Genomic DNA, 14,088 nt, shown 5'->3' with positions numbered 1-14,088 from the left:
ATCAGTCATTTCAGTGAATATTCAGGACTGATCTCCTTTAGGACTGACGGGTTTGATCTCCTTGCTGTCGAAGATTAAATGTATAGAAGTCAGTTTCTGTACCATCCATGATTGCTGTATTTAGTCATCTACCACTTACCGTTTTTATATTTTTTTGTTATTAAACATGCCTAACACCATACTTACGACTTTAACCATCCTCAAGTGTATAATGCAGCGGCAATCAACACACTCGCAATGCGGGCAGCCATCACCACCACCTAGACGCTTGGTATCATTAAAACAATCACTGGCCCTTCTCTCAGCCCAGACCGTCCTCTGTTCTACTCTGTCTCTACAGATTTGCCTGCTCCAGGTACTCCATGTACGCCGAGTCATAGTGCTGTTTGTCCTTCTGTAGGTGCCGTGTCTCCCTAAGCATAACGTTCTCAAGGTCGTTCCACCTTGTGGCAGATACCAAACTTCCACATTTTATGGCTGGAATCTAGTCTGTTCTACGTACACACGTTTCATCGACCTACTCAGTCACTGATGGACACTTGTGCGGTCTTGTCTGCTGGCTGTTGTGAATAGTTAACATGGGTGTGTAGGTCTGTCGCGTCCCTGGTTTCAGCTTAGTTTCATGTACACCTGGGAGACACAGCTGGGTCCTGGCTATGTGTGTGTGTGACCTTTGGAGAAATCACCAAACATTTCCACAGCTACTGCTCGATTTCTTAGTCCTACCAGCAATGCACAGGCGTCCCAGTTTCTCCACATCTTCTCCAGTATGTGCCATTTCCCTGTTGACTGTAGCCACCCTAGCAGCTGTGAGGTGCTATCTGTGGTTTTCATCAGCTCTTCCCCAACGGCTAATGATGCCGAGCACCTTTTCAAGTATTTGCTGGCTATTTGTCTGTCTTTGGAGAAATGTCATTTTTCAAGTCCTTGCACATTTTTGTATGGGGTTGTTTTTGTTGTTCGTTTGGGGGAGTATTTTATACATTCTGAATGTTGAATCCTTTCCAGTGTCAGATTGGCAAGTATTTTCTCCCATTCTGCAGTGTTAGGTTGCTGCTCTCCGAAGGGGGCAGCTCTTGGAGACCCGCAAGTTAGTCTGCAGCTGGGGCTGTGTGGCATGCTGCAGGTAAAGGGGGTCTGACTGGAGCTCCAACTACATCCATCCATTTCTAGCACCTCGCTTAATTCTCATTTTTTAAACAATCATTTTTTGTCTTTATGATGATTGAAGTTATGTGTGCTCGGTCGCTCAGTCGTGTCCAACTCTTTGCAACCCCCTGGACCATAGCCCACCAGGCTCCTGTGTCCATGGACTTCTCCAGACAGGAACACTGGAATGGGCTGCCATTCCCTTCTCCAGAGGATCTTCCCCACCTAGGGATCAAACCCTGGCCCCCTGCATCACAGGCAGATTCTTTGCCTGAGCTACAGGGACATCTGTAGGGTCCCCCCACCACATACGAACTAACACCAAATCGTTCCTAGCCAGAGTGCAATCTCCAAAATTCTCCAGGGGAGGGGTTTGTGAGGAAACTGGATCTGGGGGAGGTTGGACAAACGTTGAGCAGAGACAGGAGTAGGGGGCGGGTCCTCCTCTCTACAGTTTCCTGTGCTGGAAAGCGTCAGTTAAAACTGTATTTTAAGGAACACATTAAACAGTACTCAGGGAAACTCTTAAGTGATCAAACAGAAGTAAAATAAGCTGGAAGAAATAAAGAATTAGCCCAGGGGCTTCCCTGGTGCTCAGCAGTAAAAAATCCGCCCACGAATGCAGGCGACGCAAGAGATGCAGGTTCAATCCCTGTGTCAGGAAGATACCCTGGAGGAAGGCATGGCAACCCACTCCAGTATTCTTGCCTGGATGAGAATCCCATGGACAGACTAGCCTGGTGGGCTACAGCCTGTGGGGTCGCAAACGGTCAGACACGACTGGACAACTGAGCAGAGGAGAATAAAGTAAGAAGACACGCTCAATAGGGAATTTGAAGACGGCAAAAGAAACGTGTTTTTGGTGAAAAGCCTCTGGAATACCTACCTTCATCCTACCATCGAGGTTTGGGGGGACCAAGGGGCTTCATGTGTGGGGTCCAGGGCCTGTGAGGGGGGGCGGTGGTTAGGGACCATGGCAGGTTCAGGGGAGGGCAGGTGAGTATGGGCGGTGTTGATGTGGGGGCCCTGGGGACAGGAAGCGTGTCCTGCCAGTCTACATTCACCGGAACCCCGCCCCGCTCCCCCGCAGACCACCTCCGGCCAACCTCCCGGAGCAAGTTCCCTGGGTCTCCACCCTCCCTGGGGCAGCGGGGTGGCCCCTCTTCCGTCCGTCCCGGCACCGGGCGCGGAGATAGCTGTAGTGTCGAGGACCCGCCAGTCCCCCAGACGTCAGAGGGTGGTCCAGCGGGGCAGCCCGGGCGTCCGTGCAGGCCCTCCGGAACCCTGGAGGTCTATCCTGCCCTCACCCAGAGGGGTGGCACCTCCTGGGAAAGGACGTGGGCCAGCTGATCTCGGGACACCCGGCCCACGGGTCCCCGAAGCCAGAGCCAGTTGAGAGAACAGCTGCAGGAGCACCCCACAGTGGGACCTAGCCCCTCGAGTGCGGTGGGGTTCTCCCTGAAGCCCAGTCACCCGGGCGCTCTTTCTGGGGGCCCAGGGCCCTGCGCCCCACGTGGCGGGTGTGCATGTGTGCACACACGGAGTCCTCACCAACAACCCACAAGTCCAGCCCCGCTCTCGACACCGTCCACGCCCCACCTCCATCAGCTCTCCAGACGGCCAGGGGGCCGCAGCCCAACCACCCACGGAGCCCCTCCCACCCCCGACAGAGAACCGCCCCCCCCACGGCACCCGGAGACAGGGAAATCGAGGCTCCCCCCTGCCCCTAAGAGGCAGATAGACTGCAAGCCCCGGGCCCCTGGGGGAAGGGGCCACAAGACCCATGAGTGGGACTGAGGGGCTCCATGCCCGTGAGAATTGCCATTTATTCCCGAAGTTGCCAAAATCATCACCGAGGATTCACCGAGGGGTGCGTGAGGGGAGGCGGCGGCTCAAACACTGATTGAGGGCCAGAGGCTGGGGGAGGGGAACTGGCGGGAGCCCCCCGCTGCCCCTCCCCCTTCTAATGCCGTGGGAAGGGTCCTCCTCCGGCCAGCACCCTCCCCAGCCGCGTCCAGTTTCTCTCAGGGAGGCGGGCGGGGGACACAGGAAGAGGCTGTAGTGTGAGTGGGCCCCAGGAGGGGGAAGGGCGCTGGGGGGGGGCAGGGTCCCCCGATTCACATGCACTCACAACACTGGTCTCCCAGGGAGCAGAATGGGGGAGGCCCCTCCCGCCCCGGATTATAGGAGGAAGGGGTTAGTGTTGGGGGCCGGGGGTCCCGGAGGCATCATAGGGGGCAGGCCAGGGCCCCCGCCGAGGGGAGAGATGTACGTGGACGGCGCTCCCGCGACTGGGGGCACGGGGCTGATCCGGAGCTGGTTCAGGGTGAGCGTCGCGGGGGGCGCAGGCTGGAAGGGGTTGGTGATGGAGGGGCCGGTGGCCGGGGCTCCTGCGGGGAGAAGGGCGAGGCAGTCAGGGGTCTGCCCGCGACCCCGCGCCCCCCAGTCCCCGCAGCTACACTCACCGCTTGGCAAGAAAGGATTGGAGGCCTTGGCCCCGGGCATCGCGGGGCCCGGCCGGCTCACCAGCGAGTCCAGGTCCACCAGAGCCGCGTTGGGGCCCAGAAAAGACTCTGGCGTCTTGCGCGTGGGCGGCGTGGGGGTCGGAGCGGCCGCGGGCGGGGGGCTCCCCACAGCTTCAGCCAGAGAGCCCCCGACCCCGCTCATGTCGAAGGCGCCAGGGCTGCGGGCGGGCACCTCTCCGGCAAGCAGCTCCAGCTCCCCTGAAGGGGCCGCAGAAGGGCTCAGGGGAGACCCTGAGACGCAGGGCCCGGGAGAGGGGCCCCGAGCCACCCGCGGTGGGCGTGGGCCAGGGGCCAGGCCTCCCCCTCAGGGGCGAGGAGGTGCAGGCCCAGCAGCGCGGACAGCTCCCAGGAGACTGGCACACACGTGGGGACCACCGGGGTGGGGCCAGGTGGACCGACTACCCTTCGCCGGGCCTGGTTTTGTTTTTTTATAGATAGCAGAACCCCAGCTATGTTGGGGAAAAGGCACAAAAAAAGCTGCAGAGAGGCGGAAGGACGAGCCCCGGGCCTGCTGCCTCCAAGTGAGCGTTGCTCGGACGTGGACAGAGCACAGGGGTCTCCCAGGAGCGAGGCGCACAGGCCAGGCCAGTGGACAGCACGCCCGCCGTACGCAGAAACCCCAGCAGGCAGGCGAGGAGGGGGGCGCGGTTCCCCACCAAACCTGCCATCACGTCAAAGGACACCTGCTCGTCTCTGAACACCGGCGGGTGACAGTGCAATGGACGCCCAGCGCGGGCGGGGTGGGGGCTCACCTGTGCTGCTCCCAGAGGCCGGCAGGGCCGTGCGCAGGCGGTCGAAGTCAGAGAACTCGTCGGCCTCCGTGTCAAAGCCCCCAACCACTGCGTGGGGGTCAAGATGGCACTCAGCTTCCCTAGGACCCAGGAGACCGGACCCCTCACACACCCAGGGATCTGCCCCCGCCCCCCCCGAAGCCCCCCTCCAGTTACCTGCAGTGCCATTGGTGCTGGGCTTGGCAGGGGACCCCCCCCAGGGGTCTGAGAAGGCCGGAGCTGGGGCCCAGGGGTCAGAGGCCGGGGGTCCGCTAACTGGGGCCCCACCTGGGGTCAGAAGGAGGCGTGTGAGGCGCCAGCACTCCCCTCTGCCCACCCTAAGCCAGGCGTCCCTGCGGCCGCGGGCCCGGCCCCTCCCACCTAGCCCCCATTACCCCATCCCAGAGGCCACCTCCACCCCCACAGCTACCAGTCCCCCACCCCCAGGGCTGCATACTGGGGGCAGGGGGTCTCACCATCAGAGCCCCCCCACGGGTCGGGTGCTGGTCCTTCTCCAGCCGCAGGGGCCTGGGTCCCCCCCCAAGGGTCAGCTGGGGGCCCTGCAGGGGCAGCAGGCCTCCAGGGGTCCCCAGAGGCCGGGGTAGGGGCTGGACCCCCCCAAGGATCAGCAGCCTGAGGGACAGGAGGTCCCCCCCAAGGGTCCGAGGCGGGGGCAGCTGTGGGGAGGGCAGCAGCCATGGACACAGGGGCCCCCCAGGGATCAGTGGCAGGAGCAGCAGCCGGGGCCGTGAAGACGTCAGCAAGATCCATGAGGGATGACTGCAGGAGAAAAGAAAGCGAGGGGTGAGGGGACTCCGGACCCAGAGGGCACCCCGTGGGGAGGGTAGAAAAAAGTACCCAGAAGGAGGAGGGGACCCCAGACTTCGAGAGGGGACCCTGGGGGATAGAGAGGGGATCCGGAGGTAGAGAGAAGTGCCCAGAACAAGAAGAGGGGTGGAGATGACCCCAGATCAGACCTAAAAATAAAGGACACCCTTTCTCTTTAGCAGGAGGAGAAGGGGGGAGGGAGGCGGCCCACCAGGAGGCTGAGCTTCCGCGGACTAGAGGGAAGTGGGGGCGGACGCCGCCGCCGGCTGCTCTGACAGGCTCTGCTCTGCCCGCCGCCTCCCCACCCCACACGGCCCCCAGCCCTCCTTCCTCGGGGCCCCGCCATCGCTCTCGTCACAGCCGTCAGCAGGCCCCCACACAGACACACCGTTCCCCACCAACCCAGACCGCCAACCAGCCCTGCAGAACTGAGGACCAAGGCCAAAGCCGCCCTGGGCCATGTCCTCACCGGGCCGACCCAGGCCCCCTTGCCCCGCCCCAGTTCATGGGCTCCGGGCAGCATAGCAGTGCACACACCAATCCCGATCCCGGGCTGTCCCTGGGCTGAGCCAGATCCCCCTGGATGCGGAGGGGGCCCCTAGTTATGCCCCCCCTCCCAGGAGCAGGGAGCTGTGTGCACACTGAAGTCACCTTTGGCCAAAGCTGGCCTAGGGCCACACTCACCTCCTCCTGGCCTGCCGTCTCCCTCTTGCTCTCCTCTATGGCCATCTGCAGGCGCAGGTCGTCCCCACGGCGGATCCGCTCCTCCTGATCCACCCGGAGCGGCAGGCGGGGAGGGGTCAGACTCTGGGTGACTGGACTCTCACTGCACCCCCTCCCCCAGAAATGCATGGCCCCAGAAGCCCCCACCCAGACAAGGCGACTGAAAATTACAATGGGATGTGGACAAAGGTGCGATGTGAAGGGACACGGGGGCGGAGCGAGGTCGGAGTGAGGGTGCTGTGCGGGGACAGGGGCGCCTGACGCAGGGGTCTCCTCCCGTGGGGTGGGTGCTGGCGGTGGCGAGCAGGGCGCCCTCAGCCCAGAGCAGCTACACACTCCGTGGGGTGGGGGTGGGGCACGGTCTGAGCCGGTCTGACAAGGGGTCCCACAGAAGCTGCAGCGGGAGTGTGGGGGCGGGGACCTAGGAAGGGTCTTAGGGGAGCCTGGTGGTCGGGGAAGCTGCTCTGACCTTATCGTGCTCCTCGCGGCTCAAACTAAGGGCCAGCTGGAGCTGGGCGTCATCCTCGGGGCCGCAGGACGGGGGCTGGGGGAGAGAGAGCGTGAGGGGTCGGGGCCAGGGAGAGAGAGCACGAGGGGGCGGGGTCAGAGAGGAGGCGGAGCCGCGGAAACCGTGTGAAGGGCGGGGCCGGGAAGTGTGAGGGGCGGGGTCAGGTGGTAGGCGGGGCCGGGGAGGCGGGGAGAGAGCCTGAACATGCACACACAGGAGGAGGGAAGACAGCCGGGCCAGACCGGGCACGAGACACAGAGTCAGGGCCCCGACCTGGTGAAGAACAGCAGAGACAAGCTGGGGTGGGGCCAGTCCTCCAGAGAGGAGGAGGGTGGAGAGGGAGAGCTGGAGGGGCGGAGGCGAGGCGTGGAGATGGAAACAGAGCGGACTCAGACCCGCGCCTGCGACCCCACAGCAGCGCACCGGTACCTGGTCGGCCTCCTCCTTGCTCATGGCCAGCGCCAGCTGCAGCTGCAGCTCCTCCTCCCCGCTGCTCTGTGGCCAGGCCTGCTCCGCCTCGGGCGGGGGCCCGGAGCCCACGGCTGCGGAGGAAGCTGAGGGAACACAGCCGCTGAGACCCCGAGAAGATGGGACCCAACAGAGGGCAGAGTCTGAGACGCTCCCGTGCCCCAGTGGGATGCAGACTCCGTGGCTGAGGAACAGTGAGGCGACCCCACCTGGAGGAACGACCGGGGCGCGGAGGGACGGCCCTGAGGGCCTGGGCAAAAGTCAGCTGGTGAGGGGCAGGGCCCTGAGGACCTCTGAGCCAGAGGCCTAAGCTCCTGCTCTCGGTTGAGGGATGAATGGCCTCCTCCCCCTTCTCCAGGGCTGGAAAGCTCCCGATGGCTCCCACTGGGGAGCCAGGGGTCTCGGGCTCCAGGGCTGGGCCCGGGGCTAGATGCTGGGAGGGGACAGCCTGCACAGCTGGCCCCCACCCCGCTCTAGGCACCAGGGGTGAGTGAGCAAAGGCTGGAGAGAAAACGCGGGTGAAGACCAAAGGGAGCAGCAGCCTTCCCCTGCAGCCCCTGCCCCCAGCATTGCACTGCTCCACCCTGACCATGGTCAGCAGAGAAACCCCTGGCCGTCCGCTGGCGTCTCGCCGTGATCCCAGCCCGCAGTGACCCCCGCTCACCTGTGGCAGTCTGCGCCAGCTTCTCCTTGGTTTTGAGTGCATGAGCACGCTCCTCCCGCAGCCGGTCCTCGTCACGCAGCAGGGCCACCAGCTGCCTGGCCTTCTCACGCACATTCACACCCTGGTCCTTGCCATCGCGGTCCACGTACTGGAAGTCCTTCAGCGTCTGCACAGCGTACATGTTCTCCTTGCACTGCTGTGACACGCGCTCCGAGCCCGTCTTGATGAGGTACTCCATCAGTGTCATGGCCTGCAGGGGCATCGCCTCGTCACCCAGGGCCCAGCAGCACCAGTGCCCCCAGCGGGACCTGGAGAACAGCCCCCCGGGCAGCAGGAGCCGAGCCCCAAGAACAGAGCGCACCAGCTAGCTCACAGAAGCATCGAAGCAGGCAAACCCAGAGCCCGGACTTGGGGGACGAAGATGCTGTGAACAAGGTGGGTGATGACGGCACGGCACGGCGCCCCTGGGTGACAAGGACGAACCGCGGTGCGTGCGACCTCCATCTGTCTCAAGGCACAGCGGGGGGAAATGCAGGCCTGGCCCGCAGCCCACGCAGGTGTCCCTGCACAGCACAGACCTGCTGTTTCGAAAAAACGAAGACAAAGGCCACACGGCTGGACCCGGAAGGTCACACTCAGGTGCTCAGTGCATACCAGGAGCCTAGCAAGTGTCGTCTGAAGCAGGGACTCCACACCCGCCTGGCACGACTGGAGGACCACGGCCTCAGAGGGAGGGAGAAACAGCCTTTGGGATCTTCTCATTTTATGACATGGGGACACACTTCCTTCCCAACAAGTCAGATGGGAATACCCTGCAGCCCACACCCTGGGCGAGGCCTCTGAGAGCGAGAGAGGGCTGGGTCCGTCCAGGCCCTGCAGGAGGCCCCAGCCACAGTCCTCAGGCAGAGGGCACAGTCTGCAGGTGACGCCCGGGCCTCCCAGACCCACTGCACTGCCCTGGGCTACCACGTCAGCAGAGGGGGCAGCCCAGGGCCACGCTGGAATTCACCCAGGTCACGTCTCCACTGCCTTCCCGGGAGCCCAGCTAAGGTCTGGCACGGCTCCCAGAGGTGTGTCGATATGGTTACCAGGTTGCCGGAGGTTAGTCTTTAACTGACCCAGAGGTGTTTACACCTTGCACCGCATGGGGACCACAGGCTCCTGACCCCCTGGGCCAGCCGCACCCTGGGGTTCAGCGGCTTCCCGAGGTCACACCCACACATGACAACAGTCCCCGAGGGAAGGGGATGCCAACACCATGCTCCGGGGGCCCGCACACCAGGCAACCACCGCAGCCCAGTCCAGAAGCAGCCCTGGCATCAGCCTCAAAACGCGCATCTCAGGGCTCTGAGCACTTTAGAATCGCGTGTGTGAGCACAGGAACGACCTAACCCCTAGGGGAGGGACATGTGTGAGCTCCATGCAGCCGCCACACCTCACCCTCCGCACAGGAAGCGGGCATTAGTGACCGCAGCCCCGGGAGTCTCCGTCACTACCTCAGGTGCCGTGTCCCTGGGAGACGAGCTACCTATCCCCACCCCGGGCACACAGAGGGGCCAGCGGGCTGCCCCAGGGGTCCCAGCCATGGGCACACGCCAACAGGGCTCAGCAGGTCGCCCCGCGGGGGCCAGGGTCCCATCCTGAGTGCAGCCCACGCAGGCCACACGCCGACAGCGCTTCCCTCACACCAAGCGCGGCTGGAGCCACAGCTGGTGGGCTTCGCTGCAAACCTGCACGCCTCCACCCGGTGCGGGGGCAGCCCTGGAGAAAGTGCCTCCACCACCCTCACCCACAGCTCAGTCACCAGGCCATGTCCCTCCCCAACAAGTGCCTCAGGCGATCAGTGAGCCGATCGGGGCATGGCAGGGAGCCAGCAGCCCCGCAGCCTCCCTGGGCCGGGTGGCCGGGCCAGCGCGGGCTCCGGGCCATGAGACCAGCGCCTCCCTGTGCTGCCCACCCCACATAGAGCAGAACCTTGACCACTCAAGTTCACGGATGGGACTCCTCGGCACTCCTGGGCCCAGGAGTCCACTATCCAGAGTTGGCCTCAGCCCAGCCCTGGCCACTTCCGGACCCGCCCTGGGACACCAGGCCCCAGGCCCCCAGAGCAGCAGCGAGACGGGAGACGGCCGTGTGCAACCGAGTCCCCCTCCCCCGAAGCCTGGGGTCTGTCCGTCTCTCTGTGCACTGAATAGGGGCGCGCGTGCACAGCACGGGGTCAGGGCACGAGCATGGGCCCAGAAATCCCGGTTCTGGAAAATGGCAAGCGCAACTGGACAGTCATCCCCGCCATGTGTGCAAGAGCAGACGGTGCAAGCCACTTAAAAATCACCATCAGGTAGCCAGTTATGTCCCCCGTCATCAGCCCGAACTTAAACACTTGGGAGTGTGGGGTTTTTAAAAGTAACAAATCTTTGTTCTCTTAATAGGGAATGATCCCTAAAACCCAGACTCGTTTTCCTTTTTAAAAGCAGGAAATGACTTACAGTAAAACTCTCATGCAGCTCTGAGTTCTGGAAATCAGACGTAGCTGCGTGAGCACCACCGCAGCAAAGAAACGGAGCCGTCCCACAACCCCCACTCTCCCTGGGGCTACTAACCCTGCCTGGAGCCCCATGCACAGAGGACCCCGGGGATGACAGGAGGTGCGGAGGGGGCTGGGCTTGCGGCACATGAGAGTGGACACGGAACATCCACGTAGGCCTTGAGAGCAGACCAGCCTAGAACCTGCCCCTTCTTCAAAGTTCACAAGACTTGGGGCTCCCCTGATGGCACAGGGGATAAGAATCCAGCTGCCAATGCAGGAGACACGGTTCCATCCCTGGTCCAGGTGGCATGTGGTCCATCCCACACGCTGCAGAGCAACTAAGCCCAAGCGCCACAAGCACGAGCCTAAATGTCCCAGAGCCCGTGCTCCGCGACAAAAGCAGCCACTGTGGCCCAGCACTACCTCAAACAATGGCCCTAACTCCACAAGGAGAAAACACCACGGAACTAAAAATTCTTAAAATCGTTATGTTTGTTGCCTTCACTGAAAAGACACAGAACTCCAGTTCCTCCCGGAAACTGGGAAAGTGGGCCTGCCTCCAGGTGCCCCCAGGTCAGCCGCCCCCCTTGCCCGGCGGGCCCCCCCCACACACTGACCTTGTAGACGTGCCGCCAGTTCTTGCCATGGTCGTTGAGCCGCTTCCAGATCATGCTCATGATCTCGGAGAAGGCGACCACATTGTAGGTGAGGTCAGCGATCTCGGACATGAGCGAGCTGGACGGGCCCCAGGGGTCGTTGCTCGTGGCCTCACGCACCTTGATCTCGGCCTCCGAGTAGTTGTGGACGATGTTCTTCACCTGGCGCCGCAGCGAGGAGGTCGACATGGTGGCGGGGGGTGGGGGCGGGCCCCCGGGCGAGCAGAGCCGGGCAACAGGACGGGGGAGGCAGCGTGGCAGCAACTGGCGGGTCACCGCATCTGGGGGGTGGAGAGGACCTTCAGAACCAGACGTGGGGCCTGCAGCCGCCTGGCCCTTGAGGCGCAGGACAGGGTTCCTGCCGCAACCAGTGAGTCTCTGCCTGAGTCACCCCACTGTCTCTCAGTTCCTCAATCATGCCCAGCACCTTCCTGCTCTGGTGGCAGAGCGTGCAGGGGGCCAAGGGCCCTTGGGGCACACCCCAGCTAACACTTCCTAGCTGGCACCTCTGGAGCCTCAGTTTTCTCCTCTGTAAGATGGGGCCTCTATCCAGAGTCTAGACACCGAAAGGGAAGCTGGGGGTCAGGACGCGCGCTGTCCCCGTGGGTGGGTCCTGAGACAGCCACCCCGTTCCTCCTCCCGTCCTCCACTAGGCTCAGCAGAAACCTCCAGCCCGACCCACCCCCACACCAGGGCTTGTCCTCGTGATTTCCTAAGCATGTCTGACTCGGGCTGGCCGCCCCCAGAGCCCGTGGGGGCAGCAACCATGTAGCTCTGGACGGACGAGGCTTTTCCCGGCAGAAGAGCTGGCCCGGAAGAGCCACTCAGTAAACGGAGCAGGAAGGAAGGGAAGGGGGGGCAGGCAGGAGAGACCTCCAGCGCAGGTGGGGGCAGAAACGGGGCACACGGAGGAGGCCGAGAAAGGGAGAGGGCCAGGAGGTGGGGAGGGGGACGTGGTGTCCCGCCGGGGGGAGATAAGGAAGAGTACAGCCCCCTGGCTGGGCCCCGGAGGTGTGCCCAGCACTCAGGGAGCACGGGACACGTGTGATCTCATCTGACACCGACACTGGGTTCTAACAGGAGAAGACGGGTCACAGAGCTTAAGCGCCCGGCCAAGGTCACATACTAGGCAGGCGGTGCAGGCTCCGTCCCAGGCCACCTCAGGCTCCAAAACAGGTCCCTTTAACTTAACCTCTGCTGAGGGGAGGGTGACGAGAAGAAACAGAAGAGGGGACGGGGATCCGTGAACCCTCCGCAGCCTCGCACCGGGTCACGCCTGCGCCTCTGCTCCACCGCACAGACCATGCATGACTTGCGGACGCCTCACAGGGAGGAAGCCAGGCCCGGGCCTCCCCCGGGGCAGCCGGGTCCCAGAGCAGGCTCTGACCATCGCCCGCAGCCTCTCCTGTGGAGGCCTCCTACCACCTGAGTCCCTGCCCCAAACGCAGGGGAGCCAGACACTCGGAGACGGCTGTGAACGGCTGGAGAGAGATGGCCAGGGCTAGAGATAGGCCCAGCCAGACACACGAAGACACAGCGCTTGTGTGCGACACAGAGCAGGGGCCTTTGAGAGGAAAGGAGAGAGAGAGGAGAGAAACACAGAGAAACCTGGGCAAAGACACAGCGACAGATAAAGAAACGAGACCGGAGTGAAGCAGGGAGGCAAAGAGAGAACACAGAGGCCCAGAAACAAACAGGCTAAGCTGGGACTGGGAAATCAGACAAGGAAAAGGGAAAGAACAACGAAACTTGGGTCCAAATTCTGGCCTCCCTGGGATTCAGTTTGCTCAACTCTGAAATAAAGGAAAGGATTTCCAGCTGCCGGGTTTGTTGATTAAATACAATGGGAACATAAAGTACTCAACTCCCAGATCCACAGATAATAAGAGCTCAATAACACTGGCTGATTTTCATCATCAGAAAAAAAACATTTTCGAAAGAAGATGTGCTATCTTAACACAGTGTTTATACTAAAGGACGTTAGAAGAAAAACTCAACACAGCAAAGCTAAGACTTCATGGGTACGCCTAAGGAGACTAGGTTTTTCACAATTGGCTGACCCAAACAAAATTACGAGATTAAATAAAAGACAAATGATATGGCAAAATTCTCCAAAAGTTACTCAGATATCAAACGATATCAAACCTTAACCGTGTGGAACAGAAAATCTACAAGTACTAATGGGAACCAGAGCTCCCAGCAGCTAAGGACAGGCTAGAGGCGAGGAGCAGCATCACCTCCGTTATGAGGCAGGGCTGCCCTACTATTTTGAAGACTAGGGAACTGTCTGGTCAGCTTATAAATATTACAGGGTGGCACAAAGTGGGCCTCTCACTGCAGAGTCGGGCTCTTCACGCCTCACTCATTAACCTGGAAGGAAGGCCAGATCCCAGACCAAGCGACAGACCCGCCGAGAGGGACTCGGGGCTGGAAGAGACGAGCACCAGGACAAACATGACACGGGAGGACGGCGGGGAGAGAGGCACAGACCGGAGACACTGGCATTAGTTCTGACCCTCCGACGCCGACACGTGACAGAAAAGCACAAGACCGGTACAGACACACAGGGACGAGCGCTATGTAGAAACGCCGAGACACACACGGACACGAGCACCGGCGAGGCCCAGGCGGGGCCCGCGGGAGGCAAACGCGGGAAGGTGGAGAGCCGCGGGCGGTCCAGGCCGGGCGGGCGCAGACACACGAAAGCCGCGGAGCTGCCAGAGCGCGCCCGCCCAACCCCGCTCCCCGCCCGCGCTCACCTCGGGCCGCTCACGCCGCGCTCTGGGGGCTCATGGCGGGCAGCCCCCTGCCCCCGCTCGGCCTCGGTGTCACGGGGCGCGTGCCGGGCCTCGGGCGGCGGACGCGGAGCCGCGCTTGGGCGCACGCGCGGACGCACGGAGGGCCGCACGTCGACGGCCCCGCCGCCCCGCCGCCCGGGAGGGGCGCGGAGAGCCGGGCGGGGGAGGGGAGCCGCCGAGCGGACGGGAAGCAACCGAAGAAGGCGACGGACCGGAAGCGGAAGTGACCCCCCGACCCACCCGGCCGTCCTGCCTGCGGCGAGTCGGCGCAATCGCCACTTCCTAGCCCCGCCCTCGCGTGTCGTCATTTCCGGCGCGCGGGCGCCATGGCCGGGTACCTTTTGCCTCATTTCCGCCCGCCGCCGCTAGCCGACATAGGGGCGGGACGCAGGGAGAGTCTGGGTGGGAACAGCGAGAACAGCACCGTCTCTAGACCACGCCCGCGCGCAAGCTCTAGGCCCGCGGGCCACGC

General features: G+C 62.6%; 1 protein-coding gene across 3 annotated transcripts; it reads right to left on the bottom strand.

The window, feature by feature from the left end:
- Positions 1-2,946: 2,946 nt before the first annotated feature.
- On the bottom strand, positions 2,947-13,872 carry EPN1 (epsin 1). Of its 3 annotated transcripts, none has more exons than XM_027514802.1 (11): positions 13,578-13,872; positions 10,780-11,099; positions 7,636-7,885; positions 6,927-7,057; positions 6,465-6,539; positions 5,957-6,040; positions 4,921-5,224; positions 4,622-4,732; positions 4,427-4,513; positions 3,615-3,872; positions 2,947-3,539 (listed from the first exon to the last, which is right to left on the bottom strand). In XM_027514802.1, the coding sequence occupies exons 2-11, from the start codon at positions 11,005-11,007 to the stop codon at positions 3,331-3,333; spliced, it is 1,737 nt and encodes a 578-aa protein (XP_027370603.1). In that variant the 5' UTR covers positions 11,008-11,099; positions 13,578-13,872; the 3' UTR covers positions 2,947-3,330. The 3 variants fall into 3 exon arrangements, with proteins under 3 accessions (XP_027370603.1, XP_027370604.1, XP_027370605.1); XM_027514803.1 differs by having other exon boundaries at positions 6,933-7,057; XM_027514804.1 differs by lacking the exon at positions 6,465-6,539 and having other exon boundaries at positions 6,933-7,057.
- Between the last annotated feature and the right edge of the window lie 216 nt (positions 13,873-14,088).

The sequence above is a fragment of the Bos indicus x Bos taurus genome, chromosome 18 (assembly GCF_003369695.1).
Source record: "Bos indicus x Bos taurus breed Angus x Brahman F1 hybrid chromosome 18, Bos_hybrid_MaternalHap_v2.0, whole genome shotgun sequence".
NCBI classification, from domain to species: domain Eukaryota; kingdom Metazoa; phylum Chordata; class Mammalia; order Artiodactyla; family Bovidae; genus Bos; species Bos indicus x Bos taurus.
The sequence above is the reverse complement of the archived record's forward strand: the minus strand, read 5'-3'. Positions and strand labels throughout refer to the sequence as shown.

Excerpts from the sequence above, each read along its gene's own strand:
- EPN1 (XM_027514802.1), bottom strand. The coding sequence starts at position 11,007 with ATGTCGACCTCCTCGCTGCGGCGCCAGGTGAAGAACATCGTCCACAAC. Across the intron at positions 7,058-7,635 it reads GCTGGCGCAGACTGCCACAG|CTTCCTCCGCAGCCGTGGGC; the intron begins GTGAGCGGGGGT and ends GTGTTCCCTCAG. Across the intron at positions 3,873-4,426 it reads GGCCTCTGGGAGCAGCACAG|GGGAGCTGGAGCTGCTTGCC; the intron begins GTGAGCCCCCAC and ends CGGCCCCTTCAG.